This window comes from Calypte anna, chromosome 19, assembly GCF_003957555.1.
Source record: "Calypte anna isolate BGI_N300 chromosome 19, bCalAnn1_v1.p, whole genome shotgun sequence".
Taxonomy (NCBI): domain Eukaryota; kingdom Metazoa; phylum Chordata; class Aves; order Apodiformes; family Trochilidae; genus Calypte; species Calypte anna.
This window is the reverse complement of record NC_044264.1, coordinates 10,699,247-10,722,683: the sequence shown is the minus strand read 5'-3', so window position 1 is coordinate 10,722,683 and position 23,437 is coordinate 10,699,247. Positions and strand designations below refer to the sequence as shown.

At 43.0% G+C, this 23,437-nt stretch overlaps 2 protein-coding genes across 7 annotated transcripts in view; one reads left to right on the top strand and one right to left on the bottom strand.

Moving 5' to 3' along the window:
* Positions 1–8,919, top strand: part of CLUH (clustered mitochondria homolog) — a 30,418-nt gene extending 21,499 nt beyond the window's left edge. For 4 of the 5 annotated variants that reach the window (XM_030462586.1, XM_030462588.1, XM_008500595.2 and 1 more), the window contains 11 exons: positions 292–536; positions 1,025–1,109; positions 1,680–1,833; positions 2,170–2,309; positions 2,422–2,502; positions 2,630–2,755; positions 3,179–3,300; positions 4,648–4,741; positions 5,422–5,556; positions 6,550–6,623; positions 7,089–8,919. In XM_030462586.1, coding sequence (XP_030318446.1) covers positions 292–536; positions 1,025–1,109; positions 1,680–1,833; positions 2,170–2,309; positions 2,422–2,502; positions 2,630–2,755; positions 3,179–3,300; positions 4,648–4,741; positions 5,422–5,556; positions 6,550–6,623; positions 7,089–7,257 — 1,425 coding nt within the window. In that variant the 3' untranslated portion in view covers positions 7,258–8,919. The remainder of the gene's footprint in view (positions 1–291; positions 537–1,024; positions 1,110–1,679; positions 1,834–2,169; positions 2,310–2,421; positions 2,503–2,629; positions 2,756–3,178; positions 3,301–4,647; positions 4,742–5,421; positions 5,557–6,549; positions 6,624–7,088) is intronic. The other variant, XM_030462585.1, reaches the window with a different exon arrangement.
* A 902-nt stretch (positions 8,920–9,821) lies between these two features.
* PAFAH1B1 (platelet activating factor acetylhydrolase 1b regulatory subunit 1) overlaps positions 9,822–23,437 on the bottom strand; it is a 29,919-nt gene continuing 16,303 nt past the window's right edge. Inside the window, exons 4-11 of one of the 2 annotated variants that reach the window (XM_030462178.1) lie at positions 22,330–22,404; positions 21,182–21,388; positions 19,300–19,468; positions 18,177–18,279; positions 17,179–17,407; positions 15,639–15,740; positions 14,869–15,025; positions 9,822–13,607 (exon numbers count right to left, since the gene is read on the bottom strand). In XM_030462178.1, coding sequence (XP_030318038.1) covers positions 13,534–13,607; positions 14,869–15,025; positions 15,639–15,740; positions 17,179–17,407; positions 18,177–18,279; positions 19,300–19,468; positions 21,182–21,388; positions 22,330–22,404 — 1,116 coding nt within the window. In that variant the 3' untranslated portion in view covers positions 9,822–13,533. The remainder of the gene's footprint in view (positions 13,608–14,868; positions 15,026–15,638; positions 15,741–17,178; positions 17,408–18,176; positions 18,280–19,299; positions 19,469–21,181; positions 21,389–22,329; positions 22,405–23,437) is intronic. The other variant, XM_030462179.1, reaches the window with a different exon arrangement.

Sequence of the window (23,437 nt, the reverse complement as noted above, 5' to 3'; positions counted from 1 at the left end):
CAGAGCAGCACCTGTAGTCCAGTGCCAAAATCTCCTTTACTCTCCAGTCTGTCTGTCCCAGCTAGCAGCCTGCAGTGGAACTGTGTGTTTGTGAGTGTGTGGGTCTGTACTTATCTTTTATATCAACATAATTCTGTCTGTGCTAGTTCCACTTGCAAATAGTGCCTTCCTCTTCTTCTCCTGGGAGATTTTCCTGTTTCTGGTAGGACTGGATTTGTGTGAGGCTCGGGGTTGAGCAGTGCCTGTTGAGGGCAGCTGTCTTCCACCACTGATTTCTGTGTCTTGCTGCAGGGTGTGGAGCTGTCGGGTTTGTCAGCAGCCATCAGTCACTTCCTCAATTGCTTTCTAAGCTCCTTTCCAAATCCCATTGCCCATCTTCCAGCTGATGAGCTGGTCTCCAAGAAAAAGAATAAGAAAAGGAAAAACAGGAACCTTGGAAATGCTGATAACACTGCATGGGCCAGCATGACCCCTCAGGAGCTCTGGAAGAATATTTGTTCAGAAGCAAAGAACTACTTTGATTTTAGTCTTGAATGGTAAGTGGAGCAAATCACCCTCCCAGTGCCTGGACTCTCACCAGTGTCTGTAACTCCTCCTGTTCTGCAGCAGGACCTCTTTCTGCCCTCTTGACTTGTTTTCTGTGGAATATAAGCTTGTATTCTTGAGGGAGTTTCACAGGCTTAGAGTGGGAAGAATCTGGAGAGGAGTAGCAGGAGGAAGGGTGACTGAAATTTGAAATGACCTGAAACCTATGAGGCCAAGGCAGGTGGGAGACCCAGGAGGAAGGGGAACCTCTCATGAGTGTGCTGCAGAGGGTGGTGGATGGCAAGAAGCTGAAGAAGTGTGTGTAGCCCATATTGGTCTATAGAGACAATGATTTAGGCCTGTTTCAAAATCAAGGACAGCTTCTGGTTTCAGTCAGCACCCAGCTGTACAGGGACCTGAGCAGCAGGTACTTCACAGTGGAGGAGTGTCTTTGAGCAGAAACTCACCTGAGAGCTGAACCTGTGTGTGCTTTTTGCAGTGAGAATGCTGACCAAGCAGCTGAAGTGTATAATCTACAGAAAATCACCCTGCTTCGTGAAATCTCCCTCAAAACTGGAGTCCAAGTAAGATCTGCATCTTCTCTCCCTTTCCCATCAGGATCACTACTAAGAAACATCAAAACTAAAAGGAATCTCTGTTAATGTTAGAATACAGGTTCCAGCTCTGGGAAAAGGTTCCTAATCCTGTTCCCTTCAAGGGTTGCTGTGCATCTCCTTTGGGAGACCAGCCAGCCTCAAAGCAACTCCTGCAGCTCACTCTGCCTGACCAAACACAACCACATCTTCACTTCATGCTCACACACTCCCCTTCCAATGAGAAGTGGCTCTTTGGCGGGCTGTCCTTGCTGGAGAGCAGGGGGTTCCTTCCTCCAGCACAGCCTGCTCACCCCTCCATGGGGTGCAGAGTCTGGTTGGAGGGTTCCTCTCTCAGCTGGCACTGCTGTGTGGTTTCCCCATGTTCACATGGTGGTGCACACCTACACGTTACCTCCTTCCAAAACTCTGGTCCCAGGTGGTGACTCTGGGGATGTTTTGACAGTGAATCCACACACAGTGGATTCATTTTCCCCCTTCCCTTGCCAAGCTCCCTGCAAAGTGGTGACTATAACCCTCTGGTCTTTTCTGTTCCTCCAGATCCTGCTGAAAGAGTACAACTTTGACAACAGGCACAAGCCTACCTTCACAGAAGAGGATATCCTCAACATCTTCCCTGTTGTGAAGCACGTGAACCCCAAAGCCTCAGATGCTTTCCACTTCTTCCAAAGCGGGCAAGCAAAGGTTCAGCAAGGTACAGACTCAATACATCTCCATCTCTTGAGGCAGCTGATGGTAGCAGGGGTGTGTGGCCTGGCCCACTGTCCCCCCACTAGTGCACCCCACTCCTGCCCCCTGTTTTTATAGAGAATTGTGGTCTCCAAGACAGTCTGAAACACACCCCTGCCCTAAGGTTACCAGTGCTGAACAAGGATGGAGGGACGGCAGGAGTTTCTATTAGGTTTTAGTTCTTACACAAGCAGTGACCTGTGGATCCTGCTGCTGTTCTCACCTCATGGGCAGTGCCTTCCTCCAGTAGTACCAGGGGTCATTTAACATGCAGATGTACATGAATGTAACTTTTTTTCAGGTTTCTTGAAGGAGGGCTGTGAGCTCATCAATGAAGCCTTAAACTTGTTCAACAATGTGTATGGTGCTATGCATGTAGAAATCTGTGCCTGCCTGAGGCTGCTAGCTCGTCTCAACTACATCATGGGGGATTATTCAGAGGTAAGCAAGGGCTCAGGTGGGATCTGGTTAGTCCCTTCATTCCTTCCCCATGCTTGCTTGCTCAAGGGCACAGCACTGTGGGGCTTGCTCGTGGGTGTTCTGTTCTCTTTAGGCCTTAAGTAATCAGCAGAAGGCGGTGCTAATGAGTGAGAGGGTCCTGGGTATTGAACACCCCAACACGATTCAAGAATACGTAAGTACAGGGTGCTGGGGGAGGAGCAGCACCTCGTGTGTCCACCTGGGGTCTGGGAGCCTTAGTTCATGTCTGAATGTGGTGGGAAGTAGACCCTGTTGATGCTGGGTTATGTCTTGTGTTACAGATGCACCTTGCTCTGTACTGCTTTGCGAACAGCCAGCTCTCCACGGCACTGAACTTACTGTACCGTGCACGCTACCTCATGCTCCTGGTATTTGGGGAGGATCACCCAGAAATGGCACTCTTAGATGTAAGTCATGTTTTAGAGTTTCTAATCTCTAAGAAACCTCCTGGCCGTTAAAAAAACCTCCAGGCGTTATTCCTGGTGGGAGCCATTAGAAGAAAGGAAAAAAGGAGTTTGACTCCTTAGCTGGGAAAGCCAGCCAGCCTGGGACACTGGAGATACGGGTTTGAGCACCTGTACTCTGGGAAAATTCCTTCATTTGTTCTGTTCTTGTTGCCTTTGTGTACGAGGGAGAGAGTTACTTCTCTCTCTTCTGTCTGGCTTGTTTGGACTGTGCTCCCAAGGGTGAGAGTGGTGATCTGTCACCTGTGACATGCTACAGATACCCACTGAGGACAGGGAAATAGCTGTGTGGTCTTGTGTGCTTTTGAAGTTGCAAGTGCACAGTTTGAATTTTCCTTTCTGATTGCCTCCTTGCCTTCTGTGCAGAATAACATTGGCTTGGTGCTCCACGGGGTTATGGAGTATGACCTGTCCCTCCGGTTCCTGGAGAACGCGCTGGCCATCAGCTCCAAGTATCACGGCTCCAAGTCGTTGAAAGTTGCACTAAGGTGAGGCAGGGTGGAGTGCTGGGCTGGGTCACCCTGCTGCTAGAGAGAAAGTACATTCACTGTGCACTCATACGGGAGGGTCTGATCTGTCTGTGTCCAGCTGGATCCTCTGGAATTGGAGATCCAGTCTCGTCCCAGCTGTCAGACTCCTTGTGACTGCTGGGCTGTGTCAAGGTCATGGTGAAGTGTCCAAGTTTGTTGTCTCAACAAAGTTATGGGTAAGATCTGCTGTAATGCTGGTTGCCCCAAAAATCTGTCAAGATGACCCTGGTCCTTGTGGACTCTCAGCAGAACGACTTCCGTAGCACGTGAAGGTTGGCAAGCAGGGCTATTGTAATCACACCAGGAGACTGGGATGATACATAAACAATTGTACTTAATTGTTTCAGCCCCCAGGGAGCCATCTTTGAGAAGCATATAATTTGCTTTCGTCCTTTACCATAAAGCTTTGTATTTGAGTAAAACACTGAGTGGCTTCCCAAGGGAGGTAGGAGTGGTTAGGATCTGCTCTGGATGCCCACTGCTCCTCAGTGCTGTGTGCACTGTCCTTGAACGCAAAACTGGCTCACTATCAACCAGGCAGTGGCCCACTCCTAATTACTGCTACCACATTGCAACCCATCTGGTCTTTGTCAGGGTGAAAATAAATCTTATTAAGCACCCACAAGAGTCTGATTTGTTTTCCAGCAATTGATGGATGGGCATTCCACAGAAAGCATCTTGCCTTTCCTTAGTAGCACTGGGATGCTCGAAGAGATTCATCACCTCCCACAGAGCCATGCTGCCAAACCCAGAAGTCCTCTTTCATTCCAGAAACATTAAGGAAGCAGAGCCCAAGCCAAGTTCATTCTCCAAGCTGGAGAGAGCCCAGAGGACTTGGGTCCCAGCTCTGCCACTCTTTTGCTTGTTTCTGTGCTGGAATATTTTTATACTTTTGGCTGTGAATAATCAATTCACACCTTTGCTTTCTAAGAAACAAAAAGGGTAAAGGCTTGTGGCTGCTTCCTTCTTTCCCAGTTAACAAATTGTCACCAAGCTGTCCCTTGGATGCTGTGTCCATTAGTGCACTGCTGTGGCCTTCAGCTTTCCTGGGAGTAGGAGGGAAAAAAAAAAAAAAAATCCCCTGTTTTTGCTTCTTGAGTAGGTCACCTCAGCTTTTCAACAAAAATCCAACCCAAATTGGGGTAGTACCTTAATCCCAAAACAGGGTGAGAAGGTAGCCATTCATGGGCCAGTATCTGGCTCCATTTAGACTTTGAGCCTAAACACTGTTCTGTTAATGTAGTGTTCACTGTAGAAATGGTTCAGTTTCATTAAAGTTTCTCTATACCTTTGTCCTTCCCTCAGCCATCACTTGGTAGCCCGAGTGTACGAGAGCAAAGCAGAATTCCGGTCAGCTCTGCAGCATGAGAAGGAAGGCTACACCATCTACAAAAACCAGGTAATGAGTGTGTGTGTGTGCTCTGCTGGCTTGTGTCCTGCCAGACATGAGCACTGTCACTGCAGGACAGGAACACAGCTCAGGGTAGCTCTCCTTACCAGCAGCACACACCACTTCTTCCTAGGGACTGGGCAGAACTGCTGATCACTTCCATCCAAAATTCCTTCAGCAGCCTTCCTGCAGAGTTGTTCTCCCTGTCCCCCTGTTTCTGGGCAGAAAGTACTGGTTGTGGTGGCATTGCCCCTCATTCTAGAAGGGCACTGAGGGAGCTGGTCTGTCATGTCCACTTTTTGCACCACTTGCCTTTGAGGTCCCAGATCCAAACCAGTCTGGTAGTTGAGCTGTCAGTGGGCAGTGCCTCCTGCCCTTGCTGGTGCAGTGAAACTGGTGCATGGCCCGGGGTCTGTTGGAACTTGCCTGCAGTTGCTCTCGGTGATTCAGCGCCGTCTCCCTGCCAGCATGGCCCGGTGCAGGGAATGCTGCTCACCCTGCAGACGTGCTGCTGCTTGATGGGGAGGTGCAGAGGTGATAATGAGGCTCCCAGAGGAATTTTTGTTTGTTTTCTTGAATGCCAAGGCAGGTGAGTTTGTATAAGTCTGTTGAGCTCACAGAGTCTAGGAGTGCATCCTGGTTTGGGTCCTGTTCTCTGTTGTAACTTTTTTTTCCCATTTTCTGACTAGCTCGGAGAACACCATGAGAAGACCAAAGAAAGCTCTGAGTACTTGAAATACCTGACTCAGCAGGCAGTTGCTCTTCAACGCACAATGAACGAGATCTACAAGAATGGCTCCAATGCCAACATCATGCCACTGAAGGTAACCTCACAGAGAGCAGTCGAGTGTCTGCAGGCAGAGGTGGCCCATGCAGGAGGGGATGGTGGCTGTGCCAGCTGCAGACCCTCCACAGGCAAGAGGTTCCTGCTGAGGTAGTGTGATGCAGGCTGAGTCGTTCAGGGCTGTGTCTGCTCCCCCTGCTCTGAGGTGTTGAAGCTCAGCTGACTGCCCCGCAGGGCACCCAGGACACTGGCAGCGTGGGCAAACAGCCCTGCCCCTTTGCTGACTCATGGGCTGTGGGCAGGTTGCTCAACCCAAAAGTACCTCGGTTTCCTCATCCTAAAAAATGCTGTCATTTCACTGGGTGCTTTGTTCTCCTTCCAAGGATTCTGTGTCGGGGGTAGGCTGGGCAGCAGAGTGGGGCTGTGCCTGTGGGCGGGTGCTCTCCCTGCCAAGCTGTGCACCAGTGGATCCCCTGCTGGAGGATTGCAGCCAGAGGTTGGGTAAGAGGCTCCAGGCTGGAGGCTCCCCAGCAGCAGGAGGGCAGAGCTGGTGGGAGGGGAAGGGACTTCTCAGGGCAAAACTTGGGTACAAATTTGAGGAGGTGGTGGCAGAGGAGTCTGAGGATAAGGACCTTGATTTGGGCAAATGGGCAGCTTCAGGAAATAGTGTTCAGCTGAGGCTCAAACCATAAAACAGTCATGAAGAGTTTATCCTTGTTACAACACTGAAATGAGGAGAAAAAAATCCAAACAAAAGCAACACATTTTGACTTTACGCAGACTGCACTGAACTGATGTCCTATGGAGGTCAGAGGGGAGACTGCCCACAGAGCCGGGGTATCTCTGGGTTCTGCTCTTCACCTTAAGGGTGTAAAGAGGCAGAAAATATAAATTACACCACCTTACAGCTCCTCCTGTGTCACACAAGACCTGGCTTTTTCTCAGCTGTTGGTAAATGGTGTCTGGACTTGCATTTGGAGCTCTGAGCTGTTCTGTTTGACTTTAAAACCACTTTTTTTCTCTTATGCTGTAGTTCACGGCTCCCAGTATGGCCAGTGTCCTGGAGCAGCTCAACATTATTAATGGAATTCTCTTCATTCCACTAAGGTAGAGTTACACCTTTGTGTGTTGTTCCTTTAGAAATCAAGAATTTTTCATCATCATCTCTAAGACCTCTATAAACAGCAAAAATATTTTTTCTTTTAGTTACTATAAATTGTCTCTTAGGCTCTTAGTTTAAAACTGGGAGGGTGCCGGAAAAATTTAACCTGAGCTGAGCTGTATCCCTCTAATGCTCTATATAAATCACTGATGGTAAAAATTGCCCAGAAGCACCACTGAACAGAGACCAGATTAACCTGACAGGCTCTCCTGATGGGTCACTTCCTGGTGCCTCTTGGTTCAAAACCAAACAGCAAACCTGTTGCTGAGCCACAGGACCTAGGAGCTGGCAGGACAGGGCCAAGCACCAGAAGCATTTCCTATTTTTTTGATGACCACCTTCTCCCTGTGCTTCCCACCCTTCCTAAAGCCTGTCTAACGTTTGCCACCATTTCCTGGTTTCCCCTTCAGCCAAAAAGACTTGGAGAACCTTAAAGCAGAGGTGCAGCGACGCCAGCAGCTCCAAGAAAGCATAAAAAGTGGTGAACAGCTGGAACCAGAGGACAAAGCTGTGGAGGAGAAAGAGGCTGAGCCAAGCATGCCTTCTGCTGAGATCCCCTTAACACAGAGCTCTGCTTAATGTGTACCTCGCTTAAAAAAAAAAAAAAAAGAAAAAAAGAAAAAAAAAAGTTTAAGCCACCCTTTTCTGAATCTGACCCAGGGTCTCGGACTCCCCTGGAGCAGCTCCTCCTTTTTTGACAATGTTATTGCACTGGTACAATTAATACACAATGCAAAGAACTAATCTGAGAAATGTAATGTGTCTGCCTGAGCTTGTGTCTGCCATGCAAGGGAAGGTGGCCGGGAGCAGCCACAGCCCCGTGCTGGGAGCTGTGGGGTGTGTGTGTCTGTGCTGTGTGTGTACCCATCGCCTCACCCCATTCTACTTTGTACATATGAATTCCAAACGGACTGTCTGGAGGTTTGTAACATTTCTCAGGTCATTTTTATGTTGACTAAGGACACTGCTTTGCTAAACCAGTACACAGCCAGCCCCATCCACTGCTCCATGGTCTTGTGAAACATGGATTCCAAGCCAAAAGATTTATTTCCCCAGTCATTGTCCCCGTTTGTGCTAAGAAGGCAGCAGCCACATCTGCACTGCTCAGCTGCCTGAAGCCTGCAATACCTGTGTGCTGGGGGTATGCAGCCTTTTCTACAGCAGGATATAGCCATTGGATTCCTTTAACCATTTTTTCTACTTTTGGTTGGCAGTTTGGCAATTCAGTGGGGTTTTGTAACATTCACATTCTAAGTTTCAAGGTAAAAATATAGATAGAGATATATACGATACTCACAGTTCAACCTCTGCTCTGCTTGCAGCTGAGTAACATAGGATACTGTATCCAAAGAGTGAGGGATTGATGTCTGAAAAAAAAAGAAAAATGCGCACAAACTTCCATTGCAATGGAAACACCAGTGCCTAGGAGAGGGTGGGAGAGGCACCAAAGGGACTGAACTGAGATGATTTAGCAGGAACTACTGGCCCTGTTATAAGAGGGAGGGAGAGGGGAGAAGTCAGACACTGGGACTGTGCTACTCGCTGTAACACAGAGCTGATGGGACTGTAACCTGATGGGCAGGTTGACCCCTATGGGAATCTGGAGCTTCCCACAACCTGGCATTCGTGGGGAGGGGTTTAAATGAAATCTGAGGCTAAGGCCTGCTTAACTTAACATTTTTGCACACTGCTTTTGAGATTGTTGCCAGGGGAGCTTCCATTGCTGGCAATGGATCTTACTGAAAGGGCAGATGCCACTGACCACATCCTGGTGTCCCCTCCCTGTCACACCTGTCCTGTGGTGGCTGCAGGTGCCCAGTGCCTGCTCCCCTGGCAGGTCAGAGGTGGCCTCTGCAGCTGCAGACTGCCGACAGAGCTGAATGTCCTTTTTTGCAACCACTGAGCTGTAGAACAACCTGTGGCTGCTGGTCCCCAGCTGCCCTGTGCTGGCAGAGGAGTCCCAGCTCCTCCTCTCCCTCCGTGCTGCCTGTCATGGATGGTCCCTGTGCTTGCTTCTTAACTGTGCTGGAGAACCAGTGCTGTCACTGTGCTCTGTACCCTTGGTTCCTGTACCACATTGCAGGGATTTGTAACTCTTGGGGAGGGGGGGACGGGAAGGGGCAGCAGCCTCCCAGTTGTGAGAGGCCACAAAGCAGGAGCAGTCTTTACTGCAAAAGAACTTGCTCCTATTAGAAAAATTCTGAATTTCCTGGAAAGCAATCAATAAATGACTACAGTGCATCTTTCCTACAAGATTTTTCTTTTAATAGTGTCTTTCAGTCCATTAAAAGCTTTTTAAACTATTTTAGGTACTATATTTATTGGTTTCTTTACAGTGTGGTGCAATGTGTTGGACTGCATTAATCCAACACCATCCCTTGGGCCACCACTTCTGTTCCTGCCTCCTACCACCCTCTCAGGACACCTCTTCACTCCAACCAGGACACCCAATTTGCCTGTTAGCTCAGTTTTTTCCCAGTGAAAGTCACTCTCCTCCAAAAGCCCATCCCAGGTCTGTCCAGCTCCGAAGCAATACCCCACAGCTGCTCACACAGATGATTTGTTCCATTCTCTCCCCCATACCACAGTCAAGGTCATGTCCACGTTCTCCCATCAACAAAGAAACATTTCCACCTCAGCTCTCTGACCCGCTTGTAAGCTGCAATTAAGGCCAGACACAGGCAAAGCCCAACACCCCAGCTGCACACCCTGACAGGAGACACAACTGCTCCCACCCCCAGCAGCACCCAGGGAAGGCACAGACACCAAGGATAGTTCTTACTCTGTCTGCTTTGAAGTAAGGTTTAAGGTAAGCAGAAAAAAAACATCCCAAACCAAGAGAAGGGAAAAGGCAGCCCCAGGCCAGGAGCAGCATAGGAGGGGGCTCCTGCCAGAGAACAACCTCCAGACCACACCTGGAACCAGCTGCACCAACACAACTTCTGTAAAACCTTCACTATATTCACCAATAAACAGCCTTGACTATCCCAACAGATGCCTGAAGAACACATTTCCTCATGCAAGAACCACTTAAAACTACATAAAAGGAACAGCAGGTGCAGATCAAAATCTGAAGGGTGAAACACCAATAGCTTTTTTCAAAATAGTTTTAATTCTTGCATCCAAGGAAACAAAAACACATCTAGTTTTATATGCATTTAATAGTTTACCAATTGGTACAATAGGATTTTTTTTTAATATGCAGAAAACATGAATAAATTTTGTTTTACACAGTCTGAGAGCAACAAATCTTACTGTAAAACACAGAGCAGTATTATATACATTCCTTTACTGATTTATTTTTTTTTTTAAATTGTGTCAATAGCTTCAGTTAACTCCTACAGTCTGGGAACTGTTTTCTCCAATAGCAACCTCTAACATTGTTCTTATGAAAAAATTTGATGTTTGCCTTCATGTCAATGTCAGGATCAACTTCTAAAACGTGAAGATTTTGCTAACTTATCTTCAGAATGAATTTGGGGAAGCCTGAGGGATAGGTCAGACAAGAAAGCAGCTACTTACATGACACAGTGGAAAGATAAAAAGGCCAGTAAATCCAGTTGTGACTTGTAAATCCAACTCAACCTTCCCCACTCCTAACACATTTATCCCTATCATTTTATGCACATATTCTTCAAAGAAGATTCTTGGTATTGACTTTTTAAAATACACTGGATTTTATGTACAGCCAGACAGCAAATATCTCATTCTAGGTGCAGTTTTCCTTCACTCAGTAATTTTTTTTTTAATATTCAGATCATTACAAGGATTATCAAGCCACCACTGTCTACAAAAACAAAGTATAATCTTTCTTTTAAACAGCTTTCACGTGAGTCAAAAGCTATTTAAGAGTGGTATTATCAGGCAGTTCACATAAAAAACAGGAGGAGGCAAACAGGAGAAGCAGGGTACTGACAGTATAAGTAGACTGGGCTCGGTGAGTCTATAGCCAAAGCTTTCCCAACACTACAGTGCTCCACAGCCCTCGGACAACTTGCTAGCAACTAGGGTATTTTTTTTTATTTTTTTATTTTTAATTAGTGCCCCGGGCACATCATTGGTCACACCATACACAAAAGCAGGACGGTATTTTTATAATCTTCTAAAGTGCAAGATGCTATAAAACATCAACTTCCAGATTATGTCTAAACCACAAATAAACGTTGCACTTTTTTAGAATGCATCTACAACTTCCTGGGCACGTCACATTAGTGTGGCACTGGAATGTCTGTCTGGTTTCAAGCCAAAAAGTCTGTATTCTCTATTTGGTAACAGGGTCTATATATATATAGCTGGTTTTAAGCAATGACAATTTTAGTACAGAAAGTGATAAAAGCAGCAGTGAACCTCTTGAACCCTCCAATAAATGTATTTTGTAATCCAAACCAGTAACCTCATTATTGTACTTTGTATCACAGGAAAGGCACAGGATGAGCTGACAGAAAACGTTTCAAACAGCGGAAAAAGTTCAGCACAGTGCAATACCACGGAGGGACACTGCAGGAAACCCTCACAAACCCCACTCCTGTGTTGTGGCTTTCAGGGCTTTCTCTAAACAGGGCTGTAACTTTTGATCCGTTCAGGACCATCCCTGAGATTATTCACTGCTTATTAAGGGAGAAGGTTGCAAATTGCATTGCAGAAGTACTTAGCAGAGTGTTTCACACAAGCAATTAAATGCTGCTTACATGACTTCAGTTTTGTCCCTTCAGTTGTTGTATGCTAAAGGGAAAAAATGCAGTAGACAACTTCCACTAATAGGTACCTTTAATTTCTCATTCGTGTTTATGAATTATGTACATGAGTGTGGTTTACTTTGTACTTTAATAAAGTTTATAGGTCCTATCAGGAATTAAACAGATGTATTACTTAACAGCTGCAGACGCACTGAGGAATTTTAAGATGCACTACTTGTGTATCTGGAATTCTCAAATATGACAAAAAGCAGCAAATCTTTCCAGTCCAAGCAGCTAACAAACAAAAAAATACTTTATTTGTGCATGCTTAATTGCAGAAACACACACTGAAAATTACATAAACCACTGGATTTAAGAGATTAGCCTGAATCTTAAACTGGCTCCAAAACCCCCCACATCAGAGCTCCATTTCCTCCACCCCTCCCCAGAGCCAAGTCCATGCCAGGATCCCACACTGACACCCACCTCCTCCCATGGGAGGATGGATCCTTCTCTGGGTGACTGTAGGAAATTCACCACCACCCACCTCACCACTCGAGTGTGTACACCCTCCAGCCAACTCTACCTTGGTCAAGGATTCTTGTTTTTAAAAGGGACAGTCTTAAAAGCCATGTATTAAATGAATAAAACAAAGCACAAATTCACCTGTTAAAACATCAGACTGGTACTTCATTATATTGTAAATTTTAACGTGGATTTTTAAAAAGACCTGGTTAGTTTGATAAGTATTGTAATTCTTAGTTATCTACAATGGAAATTGTTGCAACACTGCTGATTAAAATATTAATTTGTAATATTTTCATTCACTTTGGATCAAAACATGTCACTTTAGGGATATGCAAATTAAAAACTGTATAAACCAACCAACATAAATACTAATAACCAAGCTGGTCTAGTTTTGTGATAAGATATGGTTATGTTTCTAAATGTTTACTTGATAGCATCATTCCCCCTGACAGACTTTGTTTGGTTGACGGTGTGCTGTTTTCCTTTTGCATCAATCTGTATCTGCCATTACAATCTGATTCAAGGTATTTAGTGCTTTCTTTAAAGCATTTAAATACTGATTCCAAGGTATTTATCAATATGCAAACCACAGTACATCTTTATTCAAGCCACACTGTCCTGTCAAGGTAAGTATAACCTCATTTCCTAAAGGGTTTCCAAGGAGGCACTAAAGAAACCAAGAAATCTCTGTATACCCCAACCTCCTGCCAGTGAATGAGAGGGAAGTGTACTTTGATACTGTTGTGTCATAGGAATTGCACATCTCTAACAAACATGGAAAGCAAACAGCAAATTGTACCATGGCAGTCATTTGGGAGATTAAGCTCTACTGGAAATTGGATCACTAAATTCTAGTGGGATGGACAACTCCTCCTGGAAGTTTGTCTAGCATAAAAAAAAAGCCAAAACAAAAACCCCAAAAACCATTGAAACTTAGTTTAACAGCACAGCTTAACCATTGAATGACCAAATAAAAAATAAATACATATATCACATCAGCTGCTACTAAGATTTGTTGTCTTATTTCAGGTTTACAGTTAGTTATATAAATATACCAACCCTTGCGTGATAGGAGGCCAAAACAAGTGTATTCTGTTGATTTGGCAAATGTTTCATGACAAATATTCCAGAGTTTAATTAATTTCCATTAATTACATATAAGGTTCAGAAGATTCTGAATTGCAGCCTTATTATCTAGTATTCTTAGAGAAGATTTATTAAGCACACTTAAGTGATGTTACATAGATACACATTTCTGAAAGAGCCCTACAAAATTTTTCCCAAATGAGGTCACCAATTCAGGCACCAACAGACAGCAGAAAGAAAAACAGGTATAATTATCCGACATAGAACGACACTGTCAACTATTCAGTTAAGTGCCCTATTTCAATTATCCAACTTCTGCCTTCTTAGGTCTGATGTGACCAATGCCAGCCCATGTTCTTAAACCTATGGTACTTCTAGACAACGTATGTAAATTTACAGTATACAATTTGGATTCACCATGCATGAATACTTTGTGTGTAACATTTAATAAGCTCAATCTACATCCAGAATAATTTACATGAAAGGACAATATTTATTTAAACAGAGCTCAATGGGTAACCATGAGTGCATCTCCAGAGGAAAGGGGGGTCAAATGTGAATTCAATCAACGGCACTCCCACACTTTTACTGTTTGATCTACACTTCCAGTAACCACATATGGTGCCGTCTTGTGGAAATCTGTGAGGAAAGAAAAGCTGGTGTTAAGAATGAACCCAATACTTCAGTATTTTTCACTCTCACTGAATGTCATGGCTTTTTACAAAAAAATAATACCAGCTCAAAGACTAAACTTTGAAGCTCATCATGTCTGTAGTTCAGAAGGCAAATCCTCCCATGCTAAAAACTTTGTGAGCAGTGAAAATCTACTTTCAGTTCATCTATAAAGGGTCTTTCATGGAAAAGACATCCAGCTAAAAGTTCTAACAGAGGAGTCCAAGACACTTTAAACAGAAAAAACCCTTGGATACCACCAGAAGACAGAACTTTACATAGACGCTTTCAAGGATCAGATGTCAGGAAACTTGGCTTTTCCTAGTTGCTGTAGACAGTGCAGCCTGTGAGCCAGTGTTTAGAATGTCATTCCTCAGGCCATACCAAAACTTTTCATATATACAAATCAATTGTGGACAGGATCAGCAGACAGCAGTGGGAAGTTCAACCAAGAGGAATGAAAAAGCCTCATGGTAGAGCAATGGTCCAGCAAAGCCATCTGTGAACTGAAGCAGCTAAAGACAAGGTCAGACAATTCACACTAGGGGTTTAATGTTCTTCAAATCAGAAGTGAACTGATTTACTTCACAATTTAAGAGTGAAGTATAAAAACAGACATTTTGATTAGACCTGGAAGTTTGATTAGGAAACTAGTAGCCAATTCTTGGTCTGCTGCTAACCTAACTTGCGCAGCTTTCCCAAAGCAGCTGTGAACTGCCAGAGGAGCACAAAGAAAGAAGCAATGGAGAACTCTCCAGGGCAAAGCTAGCCTTGTTGAATAGAGAGGGGTTTGTTTGATTTGGTTTTGCCATGGCAGGGGAAATAATCTCTACCAAGATCTGGTAACACCAAACAGAAATGCTCAAGAATTCAAACTAACTTTTTTTTCCCTGACCATCCTGTTTTGTGCTCCCTGGTTGTTTTTTTTTTTCCTCCTGTTCCAGCATTTGCAATACAGGACTCCCCAAACGCCCTCACACTCAGTGGTGAAAAGTTCCAGAACACCCTGGCAGTTAACATCTTTATCCAATGTGCAACACTGGCAAGAGAAGTGGAAAAACCTAGCACACTCACAATTCATATCTGTCCTTACTTGATTGAAATACACACAGCACAAACCTCCCTGGAATCCAAAGTATGATTGTCTAGCTTGGTGCTCAAGTTCAGCTGGTGCAGATGTGCTCTCTGGCTCTGTACTTTGCAGTAAGCACTGCAGAGTAATACATACCCAAAGAGGTAACAAAGTGTTCATGCGCATTGAGGGTTTTCATGCATCGCTTGTTCTTGAAGTCCCAGACACGTAGAGTCTTGTCATCAGCACAGCTCAAAATAAATTTTCCCCCAGAATGGAACAGAACGCCACGTACCCAGTTATCATGGCCCACCTTGTGTACAAGGAGAAAGCAGTGAGCAGGTGCACCTCTGAAGGAGAAGCATTCTACAACTTATGCTACAGCAAACTGAACAACTCCTTGCCCTCTCCCTGCCAGGACAGCAGTTGGCTTTCTGAAACCTATCAGTAATCAAAGTTTATCTTCAGTTTCTATTATTACACCAGCATTATCAACAGTGTGAGTTCCTGTCCTTGAAGGCAAACCAAGAGATCTCCTCATGTGACATGCACGGATTCTGGTCCCCACTCCCAGCACCAACATCCAGCCTGGCCTGAGCACAGCACCCACGGGAAGACCCACACAGGACACTGCATTTCACACCAGAAAAAATTCACAGGCTTATCAGCATTTCTGTAGACAAACCAAGCCACTCATCACAAATAGTGCATCACAGTACTCCTGCATTTATGTATTTTGGGATTCTTAGCATTTCTCAGCAACAATACCTGAAATATAGCAGCCATTAAAACTGTATTTGCAGTATTAGTCCTATACCAGAAACTCTGGCCTCTCTTGATAACATAAACGTGTAAAATGATTCATTCCATTAAAACTGGTTTTATACATGCAGCTATGACCACCAGAAAAACACCAATGAACTTACAAGTGTCATAAGGCACATGCCAGTGCTAATGTCCCACATCTTAATGGTCTTGTCTCTGGATCCAGACAGCAGAAAAGGCCCAGGCTTGCCACTCTTCTTAGTCTACAGAAAATTGTGTTTAAGTTATGGCATATAGGGGGCAGGGGGGAAAGAGGAGGGAATATCCCTTCAGCGTGCTATTTATGACAACTTACAGCTAATAAATACACAATGCCAAAGTTGAGAGTCACAGGCATTTTTTTACTGATACTAGGAGAAATGAGCAAAAAAGGAATTAAACAATCTGTTAGAAGAAATGGTTGTATGTTGCACTGGTGCACTAAGCTGAATAAAACTTAGAATCCACAGTTGCCTACTGCAAGACACCCTCGATTCACAGCAGACACAGTTCAAGTAGAGTCAGGTGTCTCAGGACAAGAGTCTGGAGTTCAGAAACACCTTTGTATTCTCATTCATCATAAAAAGTAATGAAGCCAAGTGTAAGATTTTTTTACAAGTTTCTACTCCCAACTTATTTCCATCTGTGCCTGCACAAAGCATTACAGAAAGACTTGGTTCTCAGGGCTGAGAGTGCCTGTTGAAAGCTGCAGGCTGCAGCAGGGTGTGCACAGCTGGTGAGACCAGCAGAGGGCAGGGGACACCACTGCAGACACCTCCCACTGCCAGGGGAACTCAACACGGGGAGTTCAGTTTTTATTGCTTTTAATTAAAAGATTATAAGGATCTTCCAAGGATGCAGGTCAAATTTGACTGCAATAATCTGTAAAATCCATCACTAGACAAGGCCTTGTCTTCAGTGCCTCTACTCCTCCCCTTGGGTATGTGTGTCCTTTTTGAGGACAAGGTCAAGGCAGAAACACTTGGGGGTTTTAACTACTGTAGAATATACAAGAAAAATACAAAATTTGAGTTAATTTCTAGGTTTTTTCTTCTACGCTATCATCCTTAGAAGGAAAATTCTGCTAACCTTGAATAAGCCTTTCTTGAAGATTCAGTAACCAAACCTGAGAAGATGTACCTGTGATCACACAAAGGGGGATTCATTTTTCTTAAAGAATGTTTTCTCCTAGCATTAAATTTGCATGGTAGGACATGGTGGTCAAAGCTTAATCCACACACAACACATTCAAGGCAGCTTCACTTTTGCAGTCCTGACTCACTACTTCCCCCACATCTTTCAGTTGCTGAGCACCTTCAGAATCTCCATGTTTAACCAGATAAGCTACTTCCCACATTTCTTTGCTGAAATACATGAAAGTGGTCCCGCTCTCAACCTTCTCAGAGTACTTCTCCAGAGTTACTTGCATCAGCACAAAGGTAAAGTCCTACTGTTAAAAATCACAAAAGCACAGATCCTATGGAGCCAGATGGAGGATTAACACCAAGTATACTCAGCAAAAATGCACTCACACACCTGCTGTATCTGCCAAGCACTGAGAACACAGCCTGGCTGTTCTAAATACTACCCAGGAAGTTCTGTACTGACTGAAGTGACAAGTCTCACTGCACGCTCTTGTTGAACCGCGCTGAAACATTTTACCTCTGATCCCGTGGCTTCTGATATGGTGGAGTAGGAGCTCTCGGGAGCCCAGGAAATGCATTCTACCACGTGCTCATGCTCTCTGAGCTCAGCTTTGCACTCCTTGGTGGCTACCACCCAGACCCGCACCGTCTGGTCGTTGGAGCAGCTGGCAATCAGGGTGCCATCCTGGTTGGGCCGCACCATGCGCACCCATTCCCTGTGACCCGTGAAAGTCTTCACGCAGTAACTGTTGGGCACAGAGACAGCACCCAGTCAGCACTGCAACGAAAGGGCTACACAGCCTTTGAAATTTAAAGACTTTTGACCTGTTCTTAGAAGCCAAGAGAAAGGATTTCGGCACACACGTGTCCATCCTGAATGGTGATTTATAAAACCATAAAACAGTTCATGGGAAAGAGGCTGAGAGGAGAAAGAAGTGACAAACAAGAACTGGCAAACCCTTGTTAAGGTAGAAAGCAGGAAGCTTGGCAAAAAAGATGAAGCTGGCACATCATTTTGTATTAAATTGGTATTTTAAGAACAGATCAATATTTACAGACCATTCAGATGGCCTCCATCTACAACTTTTAGCAAATGGATGGATTAAAGAGGCAATTGATACATGAAACAAGGAAGATGATTAAAAAAAATAAATCAGGAGACGCCTTGATCAATGTCAAGAAAGGCAACAGATTTCTCCTCCCTCCACTCATGCTCCCTTTATGCTTGGGGTTAACCACTGAGTTTATATTCCTGCCTGGTCCCAAGTTATGGTGTCCTGCCCTCAGAACTCCCAGAAAGATAGAGCCAGTTTAATTCATTGGTACTAAAATCTAAACCCCTGTGCTCAACACTTTAATGCACAATCCTTAAGTGAATGACTTTGAAGGGCAAATATCACACCCCATCTCAAACAATGTTTGCTGATACTCAAGATTTGTGTGGCCCATTTCCTATAAACAGAGGCACATGCTTGTTTTGTTCAGGTGCTGATGTTTAGCCTGAAGTGTACTTACCCTGTCTGGACTTCCCACATTTTGATAGTTTTATCCCTTGAGGCAGAAACTATATGATCTCCATTGGGCATGATGGCTACTGAAGAAACATTGTGATCATGACCTAAGAACAGAAATAAAACCTTTATTAATTGGTACTGAAATGGGTTTTATGGAACACACACAGGACCTGTCTATGCATTCATCTTGAGTAAGTAGTGCATGTTTTATAGAGTAATATTTACTTGTAAACTTTAGGTTTTATGAAATAATAATTTATATTTTTAGAAACAACAGGCAGTTGGGTTGGGTTTGTTTTGTTTTGTTTTATTGACAAGTTCAGTGTACAAGTTTGACTATGACAGTTTGTATATAATTCTTGAGCTCGACTTTAAGCTCTGCAGTTTTCCTTACTTAAATTGGCAGGATTAGCAATGATTCTTCTGAGATCAGTAATTCAGAGCATACATAACTTCGCAAGAGATTAGAGTCATTAGACAAAAGTTATAGCCTGAAGTTCACTAATTAATTGTTGTTTTTTCTTTTATTGGCAGCTACACTGCATCTTGCAAGACATGTACCAACAATGTACAAGTTCAAAATGTTAATTTCCACTTTTTTCCACTAAGCAGAATACTGGTGCATTAGTATTATTTTGAGCCTAATGCAAAGGGCACGTTCATCTGAAATCAAGAAAAACACGAAGGCAGAAGACTACAAAGTATGTGCAGAACACCTTTTGCTCTAATTGCTTCCTTCCTGAAGCAGCACATCAGGGAAGCAGAAGGGTGAAGAAGGTAATTTTTTACTGATTTGAAGGCACAGCTTTATTGCCTAGTAAGCATTTAATTCTTAGCACTAAACCCCTCCTGTCATTTCATTTCTATGCCATTAGAGGATGTTTCCCCACAGCACCAGGCACAGCAGATTTGAGATGCTATTTCATTCCACAGACATTAAACATATACTTAATTTACAGAGCACTCCAAGCATCAAAATACCCCCCACCCCAACTCTTTATTTTGGACAATACTTTGCCTTTCCACATCAGCAGTTTTCCTGGATTAAAAAGACCCAAACAAATAAAACAGCACAACCTCTCTTCACTTTACAGACTGCTAAATCAATCCCCTTTGTACCTTACCATGCATAGTTCTGATGCACTCAAAGCCCTGGAAATCCCATAGCTTAATGGTCATATCAGCAGAACAGGAGGCCAACAGTTTGCCAGTGTGGTCAAAGGAAATATCTTGCACAGAGTCTGTATGCCCCTTAAGGGTTCGTTCAAAGTCTCCTGTCTCATAATCCCACACCTGACAAGTGAACAGGACATCTGTTAACAGCAAACTATTACTCTTTGTATTCTCCAGCCTCACATTTCCACTCAGTCTGGCACCTTATTCAATAATTAATTGAGCAAGAGACAAAGACAAACAGCCCTAAAAAGCCCAACAGCATAGAAAAACAAGCATTATTTTTATACGGTTTTGCTGCTTACAGATTAACTGAATTAATGCATTTTGAAAACTTTTTTTCAATTAACTTAAAGCATTTATACACAGTAGGAAAGGAAGTTCCACTGCATCTTGAGTCTTAACTCTTAAAGATGATGAATTAAGAAAAAATTAACAGACTGGTTTTGTCCATTCCTTCCTATGTTAGTTCTCTAACTCCAACAATACAGTCAATTTTCAGTTGGTAGGGAAAGCACCACCTTTAACAAACCCCCTGTCCCCATTTTCCCAAGCTTTATTATGGCTCCAGAATTTACTTGCTACTTCAGAACCAAATAGGAAACATACTAAAGAGCAATATTAAGAATGCATTAGTTTAGGGATGATAATCCAAGTCTGATGTGTACATATTAGTACATTACAAAATTTCTTAGTGATTAAACAAATGTTTGCATTTCACAACTGCAAGATAGCATGAAATCACCATTCTCACCTCCTAAGTAATCCAGTCTTATATCATCTAACCACAAACAAAAGCCTTTAAAACAAAACAAGCTCCTACTCTCAAGCACAAAATTAGGCAATTTAAAATTATGTCCTTAAAAAGAACAACCAAAAAATCCCACCCAAGAACAACAAAAAAACCCCATCATTCCAATAGATAGCAATCATTTGGAAGATAACATCAGAAATTAAATTACACAGCTTGACTTCAAGAAAAAGGAAATTCATCCACTGTATCCATAAGAATGAGCAAACCCAAAGCTGATTATGCTCCTCTACATCTAACAAACACAGAGCTGTCACTGTTGCAGCTTGCCCTGTCTGCTTGAAGGAAAAAAAAAACCAAAACAGCAGCTCTGTTTATGTTCAGAAACAAGAACAGGTTAAAGCTTTTAATGAACTGTATCTGGCTGACAAATTTTATTTTAATTCTCCAACAAGTAGCCACCATCAGAACTATTTGCATTTTTAAGCACATTGCTCAGCACACTACCTGATGTTTTCCAGGAGAGCACTCTTGCACATAGTTTTCACCAGCACAGAACAATGAGAAATAACCTTTATTAGGATAATTCCCTTAAATGGTGACATTCAAACAACAGCAAAATGTGCTATCATTTCTGTATTTCAGGTGCTAAAATGAGTGACTACAACAGATCTCTTCATGCCACTGTACGTTGCAACAAAGGCTGATGAAAACCATTTAAAGTTACTGAGAGCCATGGGGACCTGAGGGGACTTGCATATCCCATTTAGAATAAATGGGAAGAACTCCTTTTCAGTTAAGAATGCAGCTGCATAACCATTGTAACCCCAGCCTTAAAAACAACCCCTTCAGATGACTTGAGGCAACTGCCTTCCCCCCCTCTCATCACATCACTATAGACACTGCCATTCCTCCTCTCCCAAGAGCAGGGATACATTCATAGCTGTCCCTGCTGAGGCTTAAAGCAGAACCTGAAATAATCAATCTTCATCAGTCCAACATCCATTCAGCCTCAAGTACCGAGGGTGCAAATTACACATCCTCTGACTAGCTTAGTTTAATCCTCTGTAGCAAGCACATACCTTTATTGTGGCATCCTCTGAAGCAGAGACCATAACACTGAAAACTGGATGGAAAATGACTCGAGTGACAGGACTCCTGTGCCCACTCAATGCATACTTCTCTGGAGGACGAGGAATCCACTCTTTAGGGTCTCGTTTCTGACCAAGGGGTCCCCCTGATGTAAATTCTTCCTTAGCTTCATTCAGTTTTGATTCTAATTCCATTACCTACATTTATGAATTTTAAAGAGACCATTAATTTCTAGTTTTATACCAAGGTTCACCTTCACTTGTCATAATCCAAATACCAGCTGGCTCCCAAACTCACAGTAAAGCAAGGACTGATTACCAATCTTCAATAGTGTTATTATTTCTAAAAAGCAAATTAAAATTAATTATTTATTGTTTATTCTTTAAAAATGTAATCATAGATGGTTTATTCTTTTCCAATTCCCCAAATATTTTGACAAGAAGAAACCATTCTGCAAAATCATGTTCACTAAAATACTGTGCAAATATGCTTGAGCAGTTTTACAAATTACTGAAGGAGGTCGTGTTAAAAAAGGAATGCTACTACTGCATGTTAACCAACAGCAGAGAAACTGAAGGCATCATAAAACCCTAGGTCTCTCAGCCTTTACAACAGATAGGACTTTATTGTTAGCACACTGATTTTATTTTTTTTAAAGCTTTTAATACAGTCTACACCCATTAAAGCATAACTAAAAAGAGTTTTGTACTGCCCACTTGCAGAGAATCACTTGCTCTAATGCACTGACTGGAGTTAATGGTTTCTTCCCTTTACCATCATGGCCAGACATCTGGCATCACAGATTTTGTACCTTTTTCTAAGCCAGTTAAGCCTTCTGGAGACAGCTATTCAACCTTTCCCCTCACAAACTGCCTCAAGGCACCTCTTTCCTTTCCAGCTTCATCGCATGTGCAATTCACAATGTGAAGTCAGGACATTTTTACAAAGAAACTGAGAGGATGTCTCTGCTAGCACTGAGGTGGACAAAGCCTTTTCTACAACATGGATTTAACCGTTTTTCTTATTCAAGTGATCAAAATTCAGCTTTCAGGTATTATTTTCTAAACCTGCACAGTGATGAATGCTTGATTTCAGTCATAACCTTTTATACAGGTAGGTCCTTCAGATCTCTACTTACCTTCTTTTGTAATCTTATAACAGATGTCCATTTTTTCTCCAGAAGTCCAGCATACTTCTTATCTAACTCTTCATTCTGTTTAGAAGCATTTAAATAAATCAATAAACTCTAGTTCTAAAGCTGTCGAAGTGTTTCTTCAAAGGTAACATAAACAGCTCATTTTATGAGTCTCTTGACCACAGATGAATTCAAGTGAAAGATTATAATCAGTTAAACAGAACCACCAGGCTTCAACTTTTAATACCTACAATTTGCATACATAGAAAACAGGAATGCATTTTAAAATACAATTTGAAATTTAAAATGTAATTTTTAATTTTAAATACTGCAGCAGTACACATTAATGATGCTAGATTTTGCAAATAAAACTTTTCTCAGAGGTCCCTTCCAACAAAGGCATGGAGAAAATAACAATGGCACAGCCTGGTCCACAAAAGCTCTGAGGACTGGCTACCTCGCTCAGAGACCAGAAGCTGAGCTACTGCTTCAGGGGAATTTCTAAAAGCTAGAGTTATCTGCAGCAATAATCAATACAAAAATTGAAATCCCTCTCTATAGAGCTACACTTGATTCCTCCCCATTTACTAAGATAATTTCTGCCCCTTTTTTTTTTGGTCATTCTAGTGTAGCCCCATCCAGTTCAGGTTTCCATGCAAAACAGTAATGTGAAACTTTTAGAAGCTGCATTTTCTGTTTCCCCTGGGCCCATCTAGCCTATTTATATTGCCATTATAACCTTTGGGAAGAGAAGACTTAATTAGGTTGATAGATACAGCAGATAAGGGAATGGTATTAGGGCTTTCAATTATAAGTATGGTATTCCAATTTGTAGTTTTTACTTATTTATTAGATACTGGAAGCAGATTGGATAAATTAAGTCAAACTTCATAATTTTGAAAAAGAAGAGTGCAAGATTTATACAGAGAAAAGGCAGGGATTTATCACAAGTCAGCACACAGAAGTCTAAGGCTCAGCCCAGGTATCTCCAGAGAAACTTCAGCTCAGATGAAAAGCAAACCACCTATGCTAATAGGGGCTGGGTTTTAATATTATACCAAAAATCATCTTTTGCTAAGTCAAATCTACTTAGTTGCAGAAATGACTGGTG